The sequence below is a fragment of the Trachemys scripta genome, chromosome 8 (genome assembly GCF_013100865.1).
Source record: "Trachemys scripta elegans isolate TJP31775 chromosome 8, CAS_Tse_1.0, whole genome shotgun sequence".
NCBI lineage: Eukaryota > Metazoa > Chordata > Testudines > Emydidae > Trachemys > Trachemys scripta.
Genome location: NC_048305.1, coordinates 98,272,053 through 98,294,160, shown reverse-complemented (window position 1 = coordinate 98,294,160; position 22,108 = coordinate 98,272,053). Strand labels below are relative to the sequence as shown.

At 41.1% G+C, this 22,108-nt stretch overlaps 1 protein-coding gene across 5 annotated transcripts in view; it reads right to left on the bottom strand.

Moving 5' to 3' along the window:
* Positions 1-22,108, bottom strand: part of TUT4 (terminal uridylyl transferase 4) — an 84,250-nt gene that overhangs the window by 50,184 nt on the left and 11,958 nt on the right. For all 5 annotated transcript variants that reach the window (XM_034780211.1, XM_034780212.1, XM_034780209.1 and 2 more), the window contains 6 exons: positions 20,868-21,031; positions 19,362-19,478; positions 15,331-15,508; positions 10,652-10,740; positions 6,080-6,131; positions 1,104-1,173 (listed from right to left, as the gene is read on the bottom strand). In XM_034780211.1, coding sequence (XP_034636102.1) covers positions 1,104-1,173; positions 6,080-6,131; positions 10,652-10,740; positions 15,331-15,508; positions 19,362-19,478; positions 20,868-21,031 — 670 coding nt within the window. The remainder of the gene's footprint in view (positions 1-1,103; positions 1,174-6,079; positions 6,132-10,651; positions 10,741-15,330; positions 15,509-19,361; positions 19,479-20,867; positions 21,032-22,108) is intronic.

Below are 22,108 nucleotides of genomic sequence, written 5' to 3'. Positions count from 1 at the left end.
CGGCGCTTCCCCAGCGCAGCTGGGGAAGCGCCGGCCGGGGGCGCAGGGTCTGGGGGCTGCCCGGCAAACCGTGAAGCCGGTAGCGCTCGGGCAGCCCTTTCCATGTGGCTGGGAGTGGGAGGGAGGAGGGGGCGGAGTTAGGGCAGGGAAGGGGCGGAGTTGGGGCGGGGCTGGGGTGGGGAAATGGGCGGGACCAGGACCCGTGGAGGGTCCTCTTTTTTTATTTATTAGATATGGTAACCCTACTCAAACCACTGAGCTATCCCCTCCCCTAATTGATTAGCAACGAAACAACGTTAACCGGGACAACTTTAAGTGAGGCGTTACTTTATTTATTTATTTATTTATTTATTTTTACCAAAAAGGTAAAAGGGCCTTGACTTTTTCAGATTAAATACAAAAACCAGAGCCAACCCACTCATTTAAGATCTATGCTATGTGTTTATTTTTTAATGTAACAGCTGGGATATACCAGCTAAATCTTCTCTCAAGAAACTTCATTCTGCCTCCCTAAATTATTATTATTTACATTCTGTTGGTTCCTATAATGTGCTAGCAACATCCACACACATAGGAAGCAATAGTTCCTGCCCCAAAGAGTAGCCAGGGGCTCTCCTGGTTTCAACCAAATACCTCCTATCCTAAATTGTCATATAGTGGTGCTGTACACCATTAAACAGCAGCTAAATTTCATTCAGGTGGCTGCATTTCAGTGGTTGATGAAGTTATCTGCCCATCTCCCCTTTTCAGCCTCTCATGTGGGTAGTGAGGCTTAAATTTGTGAAATGCTTTGAGATCCTTGGATTAAATGGTTGGTATAAATTTTAAGTATCCCCTGGGAATGACTTTCCCTTTTCCTTATTTAACTCCATCCAGAAAGGACATGACCAGACTCTCCCAACTGGTGTCCTCGGTGAATCAGGGCTAGTCCAAGAGAGAGGATGAAGCCAACCTCTCTTTCTGGGCTACCCTTTCCACTGTTAGCATGAATATTACATTGACGTTTATTGCTGGGAGTGCAAGCAACCAGCTGCCAGGAGGTATGAATAAGCAGAATAAACGTTGATATATTGTTAAGGATCCTTTTGAACTTTTAAACAAACCTTTTAACATCTTTGCAAAAGACAACAGGAACTTTGGCATGGAAATCTGACTCCACATCTGAGTAAAAAGCTAAACAAGGAAGAGAAGACAAAAATTTTAGATATAAAAGTCTTACATAGCTCTCCCTAATTGTTTCTTTTAGCTGCTAGATTCAAATTAAGTACATTTAAGTTGCAGGTGCCATGTGTCTAAATATTTTCTGATCACTTTGGATTCTCACCACCACTACAGTACATTCAGTAAGGAGGAAAGGTTACAGTAACTATGGTTCTTCAAAACGTATTGTTCACAAAGACTACATTCTTGGTAGTCCTTGTGAACTCCTCATGCATCAGATTCTTTTTTGCCCAGCAATGTCCACTGGGGCTGCATCTGCCCCTTCAATATCCTCCCATCCCCTCACCCAATGGCATAAAGGGCTAAGGAAGCCTACAAATCCCTCAATTCCTTTGCCAATACAGAACCCCAAAGGAGTAGGACTCTATAGTAGCGGGAAAGGAGGTTGGAGCATGAAATCCAAATGGACAATACATCGTTAAGAACCACAGTTATTGTAAGGTAAGTAATCGTTCTTTCTTCTTTGAGTGATGGTACACATGGATTCCACTCTTGGTGACAAACAAGCAGTTACCTGTTTGCTTGGAAGTGGATCAGCGAAGTCTTACTTAAACAATAACTGCAGAACAAGCCTGTGAAAATGAGCATCCAATGTTGGAACCTCTACCGAAGAACAGTGTCTTGGAAATGTGTAGACTGTGTAGAGCTCCACATAGCTCCACATAGCTGCCCTACAAATTCCGGAAATTGGACATACTTCAAACAGGCAGCACAGGCTGCTTAAGCTCTATTGAAATGAGTCTAATATATCTAGGTGTATCTAACCTGGCTAATTCTCTAACCAGTGAGTAAGTATGGAATAGCCCTTTGAGGAACTTTGATACCATCAGGTTGGGGGGGGAAGGGGAGCCATGACTTTCGAGGCATATGGTATGGTAAGCCAAAATTGCTACAAGATGGCCCTTAACAGAACTGAACAAAAGGCCAGCCTGTTTTAAGTGCGATAGGTAGTTGAGGGTCTTTGGTATTAAGGCCTGGATCAGGTCCAGAACCTTTTGAGCTGCCCATATTGAGAACATCTTCCATTTGGAAGAACATATATTTCTGGTTTATGTTTTCCTGCTCTCTATCAGCACTTCCTGGACCTGGAGGGGACAGTCTATCTATGGTAGTCAGCCAGCAAACAGCCACACGGTCAGTTGCAGTGACTTCAGGTCTGGGTGGAGTATCTGGCTGTGGTGCTGTGAGATCACTTTTGGGCAGTCTGGGAGCTAGATCAGTGGCTGAATGGACATGTGTATAGTTCTGTCAGCCAAAACTTGCTAGTGCAGAATATTAGACTAATCGTGGCTTTGTCTCTTGATTTTGGAGGTTACCCTGGGGAGGAGGGAAAATTTGTGAAAATGCATACAGAACGCCATGAGATCCTTGCAGAAGGAAGACATCCAGTTACTACCTCAGGTTCACAACCCCTTTGGAACAAAAGTTCTGGCTCTTTGCATTGACACTGGGGGCAAACAGGCCTATCAGATGGTTCCCCCAACGCAAGAATATCGGCTTTATGATGGACTTCCTCAATGTACACTTATGTGTGGTAACAGACTGAGTGCCAGGATGTTGCTGACTCCTAGGAGATGAAGAACCATTGGGATTATCCCGTAATCATGGCACCATGTCCAGAGCTTCATAGTTTCTAGAACTAGGAGGAACAAGTGTGCACCACCTTACTTGTTTATATAGACCATTCTTGACATATTGTCCATCACAATCTGCACTATGGAGTTTTGGAAAACAGGTAGGAAGGACATACAGGTTAGTGTGATACATTGATGTGAAACACTGTATTTTCTAGGGACCAAGTTCCTTGCATCTTTAGATGGTCTGGGTGGGCTCCCCAAGCCTGTTCCTGACACATCTGTGATTAGAGTCCTTGTAGGGAGGGAACCCACTGCACACATTTGTAGGTTCCTTCCACCATCTGAGTTCTGTGATGATGTGAGATGGAATCATGATCTTCTCATACATCTGGTGTTTTGCCAGGGAACAGACCAATGTGAGCCAGAGTTGGAATGGCCAGAGATGATGTCTGGCAAGTGCCATCACATACATCCATACTGATATATGGCCTAGCACCCCAGACATATCTGACTCATCATAGACAGGTTTGATTCTATCCCAACCACTAGTGACTGCACTGAAATCTGGAGCCAATTATGGCTCTTTTGCACTCTATCGCGTGCAATATGGTAAGATGATTTTTTTAGAGCATACCAAGAGTGGGGGAGGGATAGCTCAGTGGTTTGAGCATTGGCCTGCAAAACCCAGGGTTGTGAGTTCAATCCTTGAGGGGGCCACTCAGGGATCTGGGGCAAAATCAGTACTTGGTCCTGCTAGTGAAAGCAGGGGGCTGGACTCAATGACATTTCAGGGTCCCTTCCAGCTCTAGGAGATAGGTATATCACCATATATTTATTTATAACTGAGAGAACACACTTCTATATGCATCTGAAGAAGTGGGCTGTAGTCCACAAAAGCTTATGCTCTAATAAATTTGTTAGTCTCTAAGGTGCCACAAGTACTCCTGTTCTTTTTGAGAGAACACAGTGTCAATTCCAGGCTTGCTGCCATCTCCTTCTGGGATCTGCACTGCTTCAGCCAGTTGTCCAGGTAAGAGTAGATATGAATGCCCTTCCTGCTGAGATGTCCCACAACTATCACTAGGCACTTCATAAAGACTCTTGGTTCCATGGAGTCCAAATGGCAGTACCTCATACTAGTAATGAGTGCGCCCACCATGAATCTTAGATACTCCCGATAAGAAGGATGGATGGCTATGTGGAAGTACATATCCTGGACATCAAGAAACACTCATCAGTCTTGAGAAATGTACACAAGCATTACCATCCTGAATCTGAGGTGGTGTGTATACACATTCAGTCTCTGCAGGCCTAGGATAGGGCAAAAACCACCTTTCTTCTTTGGGATAAGGAAATATTGGGTGTAGTATCTCTTCTTTGCCTCCTAGACAAAGCAATGAGGCCATTTCTATTTATAACAGGACCCCTGCAAATGTATAAGGAAGAGAGCAGGGTGGGGTAAGAGTGGAAGTATATAGTATATAGGGTAGCTTTGGGCAATGATGACTAATGCCCATTGTAAGCTGTGATGGCCACATGGGCCTGGGGAAAGCAGCAAGATGGTTCCTGAAAGTGGGAGAAGGCTCTGGATTGGCTTTAGGTATGATTCGACACTCCTGCCTGTTAAAACTGCTGCCTCCGAGAGGCTTGCCAAGGATGGGCAAGATGGGAATCCCCTGAAGCATCTGGGCTTCTGTCTGTGTTGCTACTCTGTCAACTCCAGATGTAAGAAGCAGTTGTCTCTTTGCTGGGACTGATGCTTGTATAGTTTTCTATAGAGAGCCAGTGTGTAGATTCCCAGTGTCCCTTAAGTCACTGAGAGAGTGTAGGCTTTAGTCTGTTCTCTGGCTGATGAGCTCCAATCCCTCAAAGGGCAGGTCCTCTACAATAGCCTGTACTTTGCACGATACCTTGCCCAGTGCTTGGAACCATGAGGCCCATCTCATTGTGACAACCCTGGCCATTGACCTTGTGGACGTATCAAACGCACCATGGCGGCCTATAATGATCTCACGACCACCTGAGACTCTTCTGAGATATCTTTTTAACTCTTCACGGTCTGCTTTGGACGTAACTATCTTGAGTAATTTTGTATCACCGCCAAACTTTGCCAACTCACTGTTTACCCCTTTTTACATATCATTTTTTCCTCTAACTGCCTCTTTTACTCTGATGTTTAGCCATGGTGGCATTTTTTGGTCCTCTTATTATTTTATTTGGGGTATACATTTAATTTGAGCCTCTTTTATGGTGTTTTTTAAGTTTCTATGTGGCTTGCAGGCATTTCACCCGTGTGATTTTTCTTGTAATTTCCTTCTTGAAGTTAAAAGCTATTGTCTAGGGCTTCTTTGGTATTTTCCCTCCACAAAGATGTTAAATTTAATTACATTATAGTCACTATTACTGATCAGTTCAGCTATATTCACCTCTTGGACCAGATCCTGTGCTTTACATAGAACTAAACTAAGAATTGCCTCTTCCCTTGTGGTTTCCAGGAGTAGCTACTCCAAGAAGCAGTCAGTGTCAGCAGGGCCGGCTCTAGGATTTTTGCCGCCCAAAGCAAAAACAATTTTGGCCGCCTGGGAGGGAGGGGGAGACTCCAAGTGGCCGAGGCGTGGGCGCCGCTTCTCCCCCTCCCTCCCTGGCTCCCAAGCCTGGGAGCGAGGGGGAGCAGCGGCGCGCGAAACGGCCGCTCGGGATCTCCCCCTCCCTCCCAGGTTTGAGAGCCAGGTTTGAGAGCCTGGGAGGGAGGGGGAGACCCTGAGCCGCCGCTGCGCGCGAAACAGCTGATTCGCGCGCCGCTGCTCCTCCTCCCTCCCAGGCTTGAGAGCCTGGGAGGGAGGAGGAGAAGTGGTGCCCGCGCCACGGCCACTCGGAGTCTCCCCCTCCCTCCCAGGCTCTCAAACCTGGGAGGGAGGGGGAGATCCCGAGCGGCCGCGGCGCGCGAAACAGCTGTTTCGCGCGCCGTGGCAGCAGCAGCGGAGGTGAGCTAGGGCGGCCGGGGCACATTTTTAGGGGCGGCATTCTGGCGCCGGCCATGCCGCCCCTAAAAATGTGCCGTCCCAAGCACCAGCTTGTTTTGCTGGTGCCTAGAACCGGCCCTGAGTGTCAGTCTAGCACCATTCACTAGCATTAAACTGACTGAAAAAGGCTACAGTAAAACATAAAATCTCTATCCTTTCTGTAATTAAAATATTCTGTGTGCTTTTTGTTGTATTTTTCCCAGCAATGTTATTACAAAAAGCAGTTACGTAAGCAAGCATCAATTACGGTTAACTTACCACAGTTTTTTAAAATGTCAAGCACCTGTATCAGAACATCTGGGTGACTCATCTAAAAATGAGGACCAAACAAAATTAGGACAGGTTATTTTAGTCAGAAACTGAATAACTGAATTTTATAATTAGTTTAACACCATTTAAGTTGTACAATTTAAATACATAATGTTTATCGTAAATTTTCCTATAATAATTCATTGTACTCATCTACTGATATTTATGAAAGATGTTAAATATGTTCATCTACTCCATGAAAATGGGTGCTAATAAATAATTCAGACAGCTTTCTCTTTTAAGTTATATTCTATGAACTCTTCTGGTAAACACATCTGCTCCATCTACACATTAAAAAATAATCTGAATATTTTTGAAATCTGAATCCTCTGATATGGTGTATGTTCAGCTGTAAGTGTTGGCTCTTTACTCCTGGGGGAATTCTGTGCCACTGCACATGCGCAGACTTTATGTCCCCCAATTATTTCTTTGCTTCCCTGTAGAAAAATGACTTTCTGACTGGGAAACAAAGGGAAGCCACAAGAACAGTAATGCAACCCTCCCCAGCAGTATGTTTTGGGTGCCCAGGACAGCCGGCAGAGAAGTAAATCAGTGTGGGGCAGGAGGCAGGACTCAGGAAGAACCGGCTGGTGGCTCCTACCCGGCGCCGAGCTCAGCTGCTGGGCTGGGGAGGATGGGACTTCCTCTTCCCCTGCACGGCATCCGGAGCTGGGTCAGACCCACCCCCAGATTTCTCCCCCAGCTGCAGGAAGCTAGGCAAACTCCTCCTTCCTCCCCCACCCCTCCCCCTTCTTGCACTCATCACTCCTCAGCTGCAGGGAGCTGCTACCCCATCCGCCCAACCCCCATGCATCCAGATCCCCTCGTACCCAGGCCCTCCCAATGAGCCTCAGCCCCCTGCACTCAGAACCCCCCCCAATGAGTCCCACTCCCCCTGTACCACCCCAATGAGCCACTCGCACCCCCCTGCCGAGCTCTATCCCCCACACCCAGACCCCACCCCCCTCGCTGAGCCCTAACCACCTTCATCTGGACCCCTCTGCAGAGTTCCATTACCATTGCACCCAGAAACCCCCAAACCCCTGTGCCTCCAGATACCCTCCGCACCCGGATACCCCACTGAGCCGTCCACACCCAGATTGCCACACACAGAACCCTCTCAACTCACACCTGGATCCCCGCAACACTGAGCCCCTCCATACTTGGATCCTGCCTTGCTGAGCCTGCCTCCCACACCTGGTGCACCTGGCATGGAGGGGCAGGGCCTGGGGTGTTTCTGAGGCAGGTCCAGTCCTTTCACTGTCAGGGTTGGGTGCAGTCTCACCACTGAATCTGTGTCCAGGAAGGAGGACAGGGAAAAGCTGCACAGTGATCTCCAGCCTCTGTGCAGCCAGTGGCCTGTGCTCACCAATGCCGTGCTGGAGCCTCTACATTTATTTGACAAATAACACTTGCAGAATTTTGCAGAATTTTAAAATATTATGGGCAGCATTTTCATTTTTTGACATAGAATTTTTTGGCGCAGAATGCACTCAGGAGTAGCTCTTGAGCTTGTCAAATAAATAAATAGCATGAAGTTTGGTTTACTTAATGAATTTTGTTAAAGTAACACATTTTTATACATGGAAAAAATCTTATTTTTCAGAAACCTAATATACTTATCAAAACAATATTTTAAAGGTGAACTGGAAATAGTTTACCAAAAATGAGTTAATAATTTATTTTTATGTGCTCCGAGACCCAACTAACAACAGACATGGGGTACTGAGCATATATTTGCTTTAAGTGTAGCTCCAGCTGATCCTAATGGCTGCAACACCTCAGAATGCAATACTCAGATATGCACCCCAAAGTACCAACACAGATGTCATGACCTTCACTGGAACAAAAGAGCCAATGGTAGTAAGGTTTTTGAGTATGTTTTGGGGGTGTTGGGGATTTTTTTGTTTTACTTATGTGTTTTGTTTCTTACATTACTTTTGTATTAAGTTAAAGATGATCACCCCATGTATTATAAAAATGCACCAATAACCTTAGCCTCCTAAGGGCCAGCTCCATTATTCTGGAGGAGTTTTCGGTATTTGTGATATCTGGGATGTGACAGCAACAAGGAGCTGAATAGAATATAAAAGGAAATATGATGGCAATTTTAAGACAACTTTCCATAAAATTTGTGTGTTTAGTGACTTTTCAACACTTACTATTTGGGCATCCTGTACATAAAAATACACAGTTTATTTGGGGTAAATTATTTGCATTCAATTTCTAATGCTTAGAAGCAGATTCAGTAGAATAGAAAAGAAAATGGCTAGTAGCCCACATAAAGCTGCAAAAAAATGAAAGTAAAGCTACCATGTAGATGTAATTTTCTTGAAATGATGCAAAATGATAAAACTTTTGTCAATTTGACTTACAATTAGGGCTGTCAAGCAATTAAAAACATTAATCACAATTAATTGCGCTGTTAAACAATAACAGAATAACATTTATTTAAATATTTTGGCTGTTTTCTACATTTTCAAATATATTGATTTTAATTACAGCACACAATACAAAGTGTACATTGCTCACTTTATATTTATTTTATTACAAATATTTGCACTGTAAAAACAAATAGTATTTTTCAATTCACCTAATACAAGTACTGTAGTGCAATCGCTTTATCATGAAAGTTGAACTTACAAAAAATTAGAATTATGTGCAAAAAAAAAAAAAACTTAATTCAAAAATAAAACAATATAAAACTTTAGAGCATACAAGTCCACTCAATCCTACTTCTTGTTCAGCCAATCATTCAGACAAACAAGCTTGTTTACATTTGCAGGAGATAAAGCTGCCCGGTTCTTGTTTACAATGTCACCTGAAAGTGAGAACAGGCATTCTCACGCAGGGGCGGCTCTATGTATTTTGCCGCCCCAAGCACGGCAGTCAGGCAGCTCTCGGCGGCGCGCCTGCGGGAGGTCTGCTGGTAACACGGATTCGGTGGCATGCCTGCAGGAGGTCCACCGGTCCCGCGGCTTCTGCGTACCCACCGTCGAATTGCCGCCGAAGCCACAGGACCGGCGGACCTCACGCAGGCATGCCGCCGAAGGCTCCCTGACTGCCGCCCCCACAGCGATCAGCAGGCCGCCCCCCGCGGCTTGCCACCCCAGGCACGCGCTTGGTGTGCTGGTGCCTGGAGCCACCCCTGTTCGCACGGCACTGTTGTAGCCGGCGTCGCAAGATATTTAGGTGCCCAATGCGCTAAAGATTCATATATCCCTTCATGCTTCAACCACCATTTCAGAAGACATGCGTCCATGCTGATGACAGGTTATGCTCAATAATGATCCAAAGCCGTGCGGACCGATGCATGTTTATTTTCATCATCTGAGTCAGATGTCACCAGCAGAAGGTTGATTTTCTTTTTTGGTGCTTGGGTACTGTAGTTTCCACATCAGAGTGTTGCTCTTTTAAGACTTCTGAAAGCATGCTCCATACCTCCTCCCTCTCAGATTTTGGAAGACACTTCAGATTCTTAAACCTTGGATCAAGTGCTGTAGCTATCTTTAGAAATCTCACACTGGTACCTTCTTTGCGTTTTGTGAAATCTGTAGTGAAAGTGTTCTTAAAACGAACAACATGTGCTCGGTCATCATCCAAGACTGCTATAACATGAAATATATGGCAGAATGTGGGTAAAATAGAGCAGGAGACATACAATTCTCCCCCGAGTTCAGTCACAAATTTAGTTAACGCATTATTTTTTTTTAAACGAGTGCCATCACCATGGAAGCATGTCCTCTGGAATGGTGGCCGAAGCATGAAGGAGCATACGAATGTTTACCATATCTGGCACATAAATACCTTGCAATGTCGGCTACAAAAGTGCCATGAGAATGTCTATTCTCACTTTCAAGTGACATTGTAAATAAGAAATGGGCAGCATTATCTCCTGTAAATGTAAACAAATTTGTTTGTCTTAGCAATTGGCTGAACAAGAAGCAGACTGAGTGGACTTGTAGGCTCTCAACTTTTACACTGTTTTGTTTCTGAGTGCAGTTGTAACAAAACAAAACAAAAAATTTACATTTGTAAGTTGCACTTTCATGATAAAGAGATTGCACAACAGTACTTGTATGAGATGAATTGAAAAATACTATTTCTTTTGTTTATCATTTTTACAGTACAAATATTTGTAATAAAAAATAATAATATAAAGTGAACACTGTACACTTTGGTATTCTGCATTGCAAGTCAAATTAATATATTTGAAAATGTAAAAAACGTCCAAAAAATTTAATAAATTAAAATTGGTATTCTATTGTTTAACAATGCAATTAAAACCACGATTAATCATAATTCATTTTTTTAATCGCAATTAATTTTTTTGAGTTAATCACGTGAGTTAACTGCGATTAATTGACAGCCCTACTTACAATATATCAAAATACCAAATAACGTTCAAACTATGTGCTATTTGCTATCACAACAATTAGGCTTAGTGAAAGATAAAGACAATGGAGCAGATATAACGTGCAGGTTATTGACTCTTTTTAGTTATGACAAGACACTACTTACCTTGGAGGGAAATTTTATGTCAATATTAACATCACTGGTTTTAAAAGCAAATCTAGTTAGACAGGAGCCATACATCCTCAGTGAACACTCTGGAAAACAGAGAAAGGCTTTGTAACTGGGCTAGCCGCCTCCAGTACGCCCCCTCGTGGCCTAGGGTAGCCTGCCTCATTTTCCCCTCTTGAACTGTTCTAATAAAATTTCCCGTAAGGCTTTGTCTTGGTCAAAAACAGCCCTCTTTGAAGACTAGGTTTATTAAAACTCAAAACCCCAAAACAAAGTCCATTCATAAGTCCACACAACCCAAGATTTCTCTTTCTCCTCTCAGGTCTTCCTGCCTGGGGCCTTGGCAGTCTCTCCCCTGTTTGGAAAGGATCTTTCTACATTCATCAATACCGGGAAGGCGGGGAGGGCAGGGAAAGCCAGCAGGAAGTCTTACAGCGTGGGTCAACTGACTTGGCTTGTGCTAGGGGATAAAAAATAGCAGACTAGAGATTCTTATGAGGGCTCTGAGACCTACCCCCTTCACCATGTTTCAGCACAAGCTTAGTCAGTTAACCCAGGCTCTGAGACTTGTTGCCATGAGTCTGTGTTTTTTTAGCAGTGTATATGTATCATCCCAGGCCTTTGCGCCTGGAGAGCTTTCCTCAGTCTCTGCAGACTCTACCACAGCTTCCTGGGCTCTCCCCACTTCACTGCAACTTCCTGCTTCAGGGTTGAATTACCTGATTCAACCCAAGTATGCCTCATTCTGTAATCAAGATTAGTTAGCTACAGCCCTCCTAGCCCTTAAGGGGCAAGACACCCTATTATAGGTTTAAGTGATGATGGGCCAAATTATCCCCTCACTGATGACATTTAAAACTTTCTTGAGACACTATATCTAACCTCAGCAGTTATACTCTAATGAATGATTAATCACCTTCCCCACTCGGTTACTCATTCTAGCCACACTTCCAATGTCAGATTTGTGTCCATTAATTCTTTTGTGGAGAGACTGTCCGCTTTGACACAAATCTGACATCAGGAATCATAATACTCAAAAACTAGTGGGAGAACACTTTAACCTGTCTGGCCATTCAATGACAGACCTACGGGTGGCTATATTACAACAGAAAAACTTCAAAAACAGACTCCAACGAGAGACTGCTGAGCTGGAATTGATATGCAAACTAGACACAATCAACTCAGGATTGAATAAGGACTGGGAATGGCTGAGCCATTACAAACATTGAATCTATCTCCCCTTGTAAGTATTCTCACACTTCTTATCAAACTGTCTGTACTGGGCTATCTTGATTATCACTTCAAAAGTTTTTTTCTCTTACTTAATTGGCCTCTCAGAGTTGGTAAGACAACTCCCACCTGTTTATGCTCTCTGTATGTGTGTATATATATCTCCTCAATATTTATTCCACTCTGTATGCATCCGAAGAAGTGGGCTGTAGTCCACGAAAGCTTATGCTCTAATAAATCTGTTAGTCTCTAAGGTGCCACAAGTACTCCTGTTCTTTTTGCGGATACAGACTAACACGGCTGCTACTCTGAAACAATTTTCACACTCTCACAACAAAGACAATATTGTTCTCTAAATTTTTATGCTGTAATTTTTTTTTTTTTTTATCCTGTAAACTACAGTTAGTGTCATGGTGTTAGTGTATACTTTTTAATAAAGTTTAGGTGGTTATCAAGTAGCACTGTTCCACCTGAGCATCCAATCAACTTTTGTCTGATATACTCCTTTGCCACAAATATTACTCCTTGTATTTACCATGGCATCTGTGCCAAATAATTAGATTAGCAAGTGCCTGTGCATTATTCAACAGTAAAACTTACACACAAAACATAATTGAGCAACCTGGAAACCATCATAGCCACAGAAGTACAGTATCTACTTAAACAATTGTATTTCTAGAGCTACAATGGTTTCTGACCAGTTCAAATACACATTAGGCCTGTTTTAAGCCAGGCAATGGTATCATAAGCAAATACCACTCCATCGCACAAAATTATTTATGAAACATTTTGATGTATTTTATGTAGGAGATAATTATTCTGTGATATTTGTGCTGTAGTCATTGGACAAAATCAGGCTAATCACAAAACTGGGAGTAGTCCCTCCTCCCCACAATTTAGGACATGCTGCTAAAACAATATTAGTTGCCTTTATCCTGGCTGTGATCAAACCAAAGAATCTACAGATTCTCAGGAGAAATCATGGCTTGGTAGAAACTGTTTTCCACATATATACAGAACATTCCACTGACCAGAAGTAATGAGACCCTGTGGAATAGACTTGTGTAGGTTAACCAGGGAGCTAAAATTGTCAAAGTCATCATTTTTCATGCATCCCTGTAAGAGGGGAGTTGACTTCTTTTTTTTATGGTGGACTCTTGTGAACAAAACAAGCCAGAATGTTCAATTGTTCCTGGACTGTTACTGGATAAAACTTTTAGTCAGCATTTGATAAAATTAAAATCCAGAAACCAATTTTTAAAAAGGAGCACAACAAATTGTCTTCCATTTCTAGTATCATTTTCTCTATTTACCATCAGATTTTAGTTAATATGCATAGTGTATGTTTAAGAAGCATAAGAGATCATTACCCCTAAAATGAACAAAAAAGTCTTAATTATTACTACACTTTTATTGAGAAGGAGAAAAAAGTAGCTATTTATCAAACAAAAAAAGATAACATATTAATTTCTAGGCAGTTTTGATATAAATGAAATCTTCTAGAAAAGCTATTGTCTGCCAATGAAAGACCAATACCTCATTCACTGCAGCTTCTCTGATAATTCAACTATTGCTAACATAATGTTGATACATTTGTCTAGCTTCAAATATCTGCTCTCTTGTTTTGAGTCTACCAATTAGCATCATAGGAGATAAGAAGTTAAAGCAAAGAAGGAAAATAAAATCAACAATATAAATTATAGGGACATATATAAATTGGATTTGAAAGTTAAATATTTTGTTAGTGAAGTAACATGAGGGATGGCTAATGTATGAAGATTTACAAAATATGTGATCAAAATAAAGAGTTTACAAAATATATGAGCAAAATAAAGCAAGAGGAGAAGGATGGGTGAAGCTGATACTGAATCTACAGAGAGGTATTATGTAAGTATTTTGGCTGACACAGCAGAGACAGTGTGCATAGCTGTTAAGAACAATAAAGGCATTCAGGTGTTTCTTGGAAGCCATAACAGACCTCCAGAGCTGTAAGAGAAGGAGAAGAGAAGCAATGAAGGCAAAATAAAAAAAATATATATGGAAGGTTTTGATGAAATGAACAAGACAAAAATATTTTCATCAATAAGTAATACTGTAAAAAAAAAAAAAAAAAAGCAACAATGTTATCTAGTCTATTAATTTAAATGGGATTTACATTTTATCTAGAAAGCATATATGGCCTGATTTTAAAAGGTGATCAGCACCTGCAGCTCCCATTGACTTCAGTGGGATTTGTGGGTCATCAGCACTTCTGAATATCAGGCCCATAGTGAATGTTAAACAGAAACTTTCTTGATAATTTTCAAAATTCTGATGTTACTATCCATAACCACCACAGGCCTTTGCAATGCATGGTTCATATTTGGCACGTGCAATAATACTCAAATCACTGAAAGTCCAAAGAAAACAAACTTAAGGCCGTAGTTAATCCCACTAGAAACATACGTCTACCTGGTATAATTATTTAAAGAGATCACTGAGACTGAAATGTCACTGACTGCACACAATCTTTTCCACTAACAGACATGCCATCCTGGTTCTTTATTAATCCCCAGGTTGTTTACAAATTCAGTAAAACTAGTTTATGTCGTTACTGGTGAGGGTCACTCACCACTGAACTTCTAAACTGCCAATGGCATTAAAAAGAGAGAGCACGAACAGTATGAAATAACATTTGGAATTTAGATACTCAGATTTAAACAAAATTATCAACTTCTGCAAGCAATTTTGCTCAGTTGAGGACCCATTGCCCTCATATTTAACATGGAGAGGCCTGTGAGAGCTATGCTCCTTCCGGATTTAAGAGACCTCCACTTCCAGTAAAATAATGAGGACTTGTAGTCTATGTTGCACCTATGTATCAAGGGTGACCTATAAATAAAACTATTGGGGTTGAGTATTTTTTCTTGCTGTTTCTTTTTAATTTTTTTTAAACTTTATTAATTCAAGTCTTGTCTATCCTGACAGATTCCACAGACAATTGGAGAACTGGTAGAGAAAAAGTAAAACGTACTTAATTGAGAAGGGAAGTGACATTTAGTCACACTGTTTAAAACTCTTTGTTTTGTTCACATCTATTTAATTTAAATGCATTATTTAAATGCATCTTACAAATACTTGTAAGAAGAAAGATCTTTGTTATAGCCCCACCACTACGATTAAGGACTGGTACTTTGATCCTAAAAACGTTTGTGTAAAGATAAGCACATATGTAAGGGATTTGTGCAACTGCGAGCTAAATCTCTTTGAGACCTCAAACAAACCGGCTAACAAAACCAGGGAAGGTAAGACTTGACATTCCTGATACTTCTAAAGATATAATAAAGATATTTCAAACAAAATTAACTATTCCACACTGATGAAGAGAGCAAGATTTAACTTGTAATTGTTAGAATAAATTAAGAGAATGTCTTGCATTTAAAGAAAATGAGGGACATCATGCATACCTGGTAAGGGCTGTTGAATAATCTTCTCCATCTCGTTTACAATTTCTTGGCGGATTCTGAAGTCATCATCTGATATGCCTTGTTCATTTGCTGCCTCCATGAGTGTAAAAGTCAAAGCAGCCACCTGTGCAGGGGAGGAAGGTGGGAGGCCACGCAGCTCATTTTCTTCCTGTTTTTCCTGGAGAATTTTTGGATGATAAGAGGATAATTGTACTTGATTATATTATTTTTAACTTGAGGGTTTGCTTTATATGGTGCTCTGACCAGCACATTTCCACAGGATTCAAACTCTGCACAGCCAATTGGCATATATGACAACTGGGCTCATGGAAATGACACTAGATGCTCCATGTTAGTAAAGGAACAGGTTCTTGCAGGGCCGACAGCCAAGGAAGGAATCTGAAGGGTTATGTTCCCTGAATTACATTTGCGTGGCTGAGAGCTCTGAAACAGAGTTTATCCAAAGACATGAAAGAAGCTGTATTTTTTTTCTTGCACAATAAACACTAGTGACTGAACGGAGAGCCCATATGCAGGACTCCAGTGAGGCAAACAGTTTCCCCTGACTCCCAATTAAATATAAGGAGCTTGTTCTCCTCTCACTACAGCCCAACCAGTTACTCTCATCAAGTGCTAGTTTTAATCAATTGGATTATAATAATTAACTTCATTTATTGGAGATAACTACTTTAGGAGCATTAAAACCTGATAAATCTCAGATCACCTGGAATCAGCAGTGACCACTACTTGGTTCTGAAATTCACTGATTAATTGAATTGTATGACTCACCATGGAAACATCTTAATCAATAGCATAGTTTTTGAATAAGTGACTAACAACCTGTTATGCAACCGCAGAACACAGCACCATAATAAAAGTGTTGACCAAATCTCCACACTTATATGTACACAGTTCAAGTTTATTTATCAAGTTACCTCTATTTTGATTTCCTTATTTTAAAAATTAAAACATGACAACAAAAATAATATAAATTTTGCAAGCTTTTTAAAAATTATTTATTTTGTCACTGTTGGGTTTGTTTTTCTGTGGGGTCTGTTTTTTGTTTGTCTGGGGTTTTTTTGGTGCAGAAGCTGCTATTGATAAGCTAGTTTAGTCACTCATAAAGGTAAATGTATCTAACCTCAGCTCTCATACATTTTATAATATGTAACCTGATTGGTCTTTTTGCACTACTGGAATATTAATGTTAATACACCGCTACCTCGATATAACACGACCCGATATAACACGAATTCGGAAATAACGCGGTAAAGCAGTGCTCCGGGGGGGGGGGGGGGGGGGGCTGCGCACTCCGGTGGATCAAAGCAAGTTCAATATAACACAGTAAGATTTTTTGGCTCCCGAGGATAGCGTTATATCAAGGTAGAGGTGTATTATAACATATAATATATAAGAGTGTATACTTAGATGTATAAAATTAGAAACACATGATATTTTTAGGGCTTCAACTGAGTCTTAGACCCACTGGATGGGAATGGAGGGGCATATTTTACAAAATACCATTTAAAAGTGTATTTTGCACCCATCATTGTGAATCTGGGCTTACGCTATAAATTAAAATTACAGTGGACAACAAATGGCACAGATCAAACCCAGCTTTTCACCCATTAATTAGAAGTATCCTCATCTCACCCTCCCACCCTGACTATTCAGATATACCAACGTAGCAACAGTGGCCAAAAACACCTTATTTCACATCTCCTGGCTAGATCATGCCCTTTGGTGTCAAATGCAGAACTAATTATAGGGATCTGTGATTTTGTCACTTCAAGACTGGATTATTACAACACACTATACCTTAGTCTGACCCAGAAGCCAACCCACAAACTAGAGATAATTCAGCACACAAAAACCCACCTATTAAGTGAAGCAGACCAATGAGAGCACATCATACCAAAACTTGTGCCATACATAGGCTATCAGTTCAGTTCTGAGAAGTCCAAGATCCCAGTCCTTATCATTAAAGACCTAAATAGGGTAGGACCAATCTATCTCAAGGACTTCCCCATTCTGTGCAGCTCCCCAAGTCATTTATATTCAATAGAGACGTCATGAGTGATGGAATCCTGATATGAATTATAAGCTGAAGAAGAGCATTCTCAATAGTCTCAATAGAGTGCTCTCAACTATGGAATATGCTACCACTGGAGATTAGGGTATGGCCAAATCTTGCAACCTTCAGACTACAATGCAGAACTCTTCATCAGGTATTTGCTCTAACAGCTAAGCTTCAGAATGTCCCCAGCAACCTGCTCCTACAGAAAAACACCTATATCCATCTACTCATAAAGGATTGGCCTAAAAGTAAATGGTGACAAGGGAAGAACATTTTTAAAAATGTTATGGCATTTAGATATTACAGAGATAGACATCTTAGAAATTACTCCTGAGAGAATTCTGCACTACTGCGCGTGCCCATAATTAATGAGCCACACATATTTTTAATTTTTTGCACAGAAAAAAGCTTCTGACGAAATGTTGCTGCAGTTCCGCCTTTTGCACAGAGGGTGCTGTGGCGATAGACCACAGCAGCAGCTCCCAGCCAGCGAGGCAAGAGAAAGAGACTGCCTTCTTCACAGTGCCAGTCAGGGGCTATGAGGACACAGAGCGTGGGTGGCCGGGGGGGAGGGGGGGGTCAGACAGGGGCTCATAAGGGCTAGTGGGGGAGGACAGACTGGGGCAGGGGCTGAATGGGAGTGGAGGCAGAGGCCCACAGCGGGAGGGAGGTGCAGGGCCACATGGTTATGGGGGAGGAGGTTCAGAGCTACATAGGGACAGGGGAGTGGCTGGGTGGGGCACAGAGACACATGGGGCGGGGAGGGGGTACAGCCACATAGGGACGGCAGAGGGGGTGCCGGGTCACATGGGGATGGGGAGAGTGGGTGTCTGAGTGGGGGTGGAGGGACGTGGACAGGGGGTGCAAGAACACATGGGGGCACAGGAACACATAGAGACGGGGCAGATGTTCCTGACTGAATGGGAGAGGCTAGGGATCAGCCAGCATCTGCATGGGGAAGCTCCCTAACAATCCCTCCCCCACCCCCAAAAAAATCTGTTCCATACTTTTCCCACTCATACCCAACAACCCTCCAAGTTCACACGCAGGCTCCTTCCCAGCAATTTACTTCCCTCTCCTTCAGCTCCTCCGTTATCCCTGACTCCCACAAGCCTTTGCACTGCTTCTCAGGGGTGCGGGAAATACAGTTCTCTATTGTAGTTTAAATTAATTATTACTCAGAGTTCTGTATTAATATGCCTAATAAGGCATCTATTTGTCAAGAAACAAAAACATTTCCTGAATCTTTTTTGTTGTCTGTGTTGTTACAGACATACTTGCTGACAAGTATTTTGAAATAAATGACCAAAAATAATTGAAACTGGTGTGTTTATATAGTGTTATTTTGACAGACAAAATATACCAAATTTTGCATAATTTTAACATATTATGCACATAATTTTTAATTTTTTGTTGCAGAATTCTCCCAGGAGTATAGAAAAAATGATTGCTTCTGAAAAAATTATTACTATTTTTATATGCAACATTCTAATGGGCCACACCAACTGGCTAACATGGCAATGTACCCCACAGAAGTTCTGTTTTTTATAGGTAGTACTTCTAAGAGTGAACTTTATCAAAAATTTTAGCTCCAAGTATCAGAGGGTGAACTAGACACTTTCTGAGTCACCTGGATAGGTTTGTGGGTCAGGTATTCCACATTCTGTATTTTCTAGTTCAAAGGAAATGTTATATTATATAGAGAATTCTGGTTACAACATAAACAGTATTACATACCATAAAGTACATTATAAAAAGATTAATAATCTGAAACAGATTCAGTTACAAAATACTTAGCCAGTACTAATCTCACAAAAAATAATTACTTTTTTTTTTTAGTTTTGATTTATCAGATTCACAGAATATGTTATCAAAAAAGTAACCTGAAATTCTTACTACAAAACAAAAGGTATGTATTTCACCACAGACTCAAAGTCTTCATTAATTAACTTACCATTATATTTTTCTTATGACGTTTTTCTTTAATGTGCTTGTGAGCTCCCTGGATATTTTCAATGTGAACCAAGCAGAGTTTGCATAGATACTGGCAGTTGGCATATTCTGGGGAGCGCTGAAATAAAGAGGCCAACATTTTTTAAAAAAAGAGACTTACATACTTCTGTCAGTAGTCCATGACAAATTGTGTCAATAATAAACAGTACTTAGCATTTATACAGCACCCTTTAGGTCAAAGTATTTTACAAATATTAATTAATGAAACTTGACAAGACCTCTGTGGGTTGGATTATCCCCACTGGACATGAAGTGAAAGTGACTTGCCCAAGGCCACATAACATGTTAGTGTCAGAGCCAGGAGTAAGACTCACAAGTTTCTGTCTTCTAACCCTTAGCTCAGGATGACTCTCTTGTTCAAGCTCTTTAAATGTAAGGATCTGTAAAATCTCATCATCAATCCTCCCAATGTCTTTTTCCACATTGACAAGAAGGGATATATTCACTATAGTGTCAGCCTACACATGTACTCCCTTTTTCTGCCATCTTTTGTAATTTTAAAAAGTATGTATTACCATCCTCCCATCCTCCCTCCATTCGAACATGTTTATATTTGATAAATCCACAAAGCATTTTGGAAATGTCAGCTATTAAAATAGTATGGGGATTAATGCACAGGAAACATTCATTTTAAAACACTATTTGCTCTTGTTGAATTTGGTCTTTTGTGGTTTCACAAAAACTTGATATTTTCTGAATACTCAATATTTTCTGATTAAAATGTCAGTGTAAAATAATGTGGCCATTTTGCTTTTATCAATATAATATTCTGAGCCTTTATTTCATTTGTTTGAGGAAGAAACCTAACAAGATGAAGCCAAATATCAATCTGCTGGGGCTTATTTGATTAGTTTTGGGGGAGGGTGAAGGATTTCCTCAATACTGAGGCAGACCAAAAAATCTGAGTACACTTCAAAAGCAGAAGGAATCTTTTTGTTTTCTTAAATACCCATATACTGATTTGGGTATTGCTTTAGACCAGTTTAAAGGGGGTGTTTTGGGGAAGGGATAGAAATGTATGGGGAAGTTTGGCATTCATTATTTACAGTACTAGGACAAGTGACATTCTATAAACACCTAAGATAGATAAGCAGTGGATCCTTTAGATCTATTAAACAAAAAACGCTGGTAAATGCTCTACATATGCCATATGGGAGATCTATGTTCAATTTTCAGTCAATGTTTCTTGCTCTCCAGGCCAGCAATACTGAGGAAGCAGTCAGCTGTAGTGGGCAGTGTCTTATGCCACCCAAAAGAACCATTCTAAATAAAGAAGGAATAGTGGCAATAGGGTCAAAAAGAAGTCCCATCCAAACAAAAGTATGGTGACCATGATGTGAAGTCTCATTGGCATGGGTCTAAAAAGGCTCTTTACCAGAACTACAGAATACTCTGAATTTCCCTTCGCCCCAAACAAGCAAAAAGGAATGAGAATATCACAACCTACTTTTTCTAGTCGGGAGATATAATCTCTTTCCAGTCGCTCTTCTGCTTGTTTCAAGCCTAGCTGCTGTTCTGCTGTCAGAGTAGACTCATCAATTACAGCAGTGTTTTCTAAATACTCAGCCTCCAAATTATGTTCTTTAGCTGATTCAGGACTCTTCATTTTGCCTGGAGAAAGAAGTTGGCACTTAATTATTGTTTTCCAGAATAACTTTTTAAAAATGGGGAGGAGGAAGAGGTAAGCATTATAAACAATATAAGGTCATCTGTAGGTGCTTTCATGCAGGAGTCAACTCTGTGGGCTAAACATGAGAACATTCACTGGTACTTTTTAAATAGCATCACACAGGGCTTTAGTTACATGGTTCCCAATGACTTCAATGGGAATCAAATGGAAAATATCATCATCATCAACAACATAAGTGTAACCTTGCGTCTCTACGGAGAAAAGACTACATAAGAATCTCTTCAATGGTCTTAAGATACCATACCTTCCAATGATGCATTACTGTTGTTTACCACCCTTAAGCGAGACTAAAGAGCCAAGTTTTTTAATATAAGTGCTCTATCAAAGAAGAGAAAAAATGTAAGATATCAGCGATGTGCAAGAGTTTTGTGAAAAGACTATGTTGTAGGAGGTAAGCTCTTTGGGGCAGCGATCATCTTTTTGTTATGAGTACATACAGCATGTGGCATAAAAGGACCGTGATGTGCCATGAGAATACAAATAATAAGGTTTAAATTGTTACACTACATGTTTAGTCAAGAAAACTACCAGAAAGCTACTTTAAATAAATTCACAGAAAAATGTTTTCCAAGGCTACTATCTAGACAGTTCAATTGCACCCACTTACTAAGTCAGCATGATGTTAAGAACATACTTATGTTCTGTGACACCTTAGCATTCTATGGCTGTTCACAGCAACCATGCTGCATTGGAATGTTGTCATTTATAAATATATAAGATTTTGAAATTACAATCCCTCCTGAAGACTAAAATCTGCACATAGTTTGTTAATGTACACAACCATCTACAGTGTACACTATTCTTATGAGCACAACCCACGTCAGTGGGAGTGTTACCAAGAACAACTAGATCTTAAAAGAGTAAGGAGAAGATGGCATTGAGATAGCTAGCCTGGGGACACAAATTGGAAATTGCTTAGTTAGCTGATTCCTAAGTATGGTCTGTGGATGACTGCTGGTCCATGCAACACTTGCTGGCGTTCTACATATAGCTGGCTG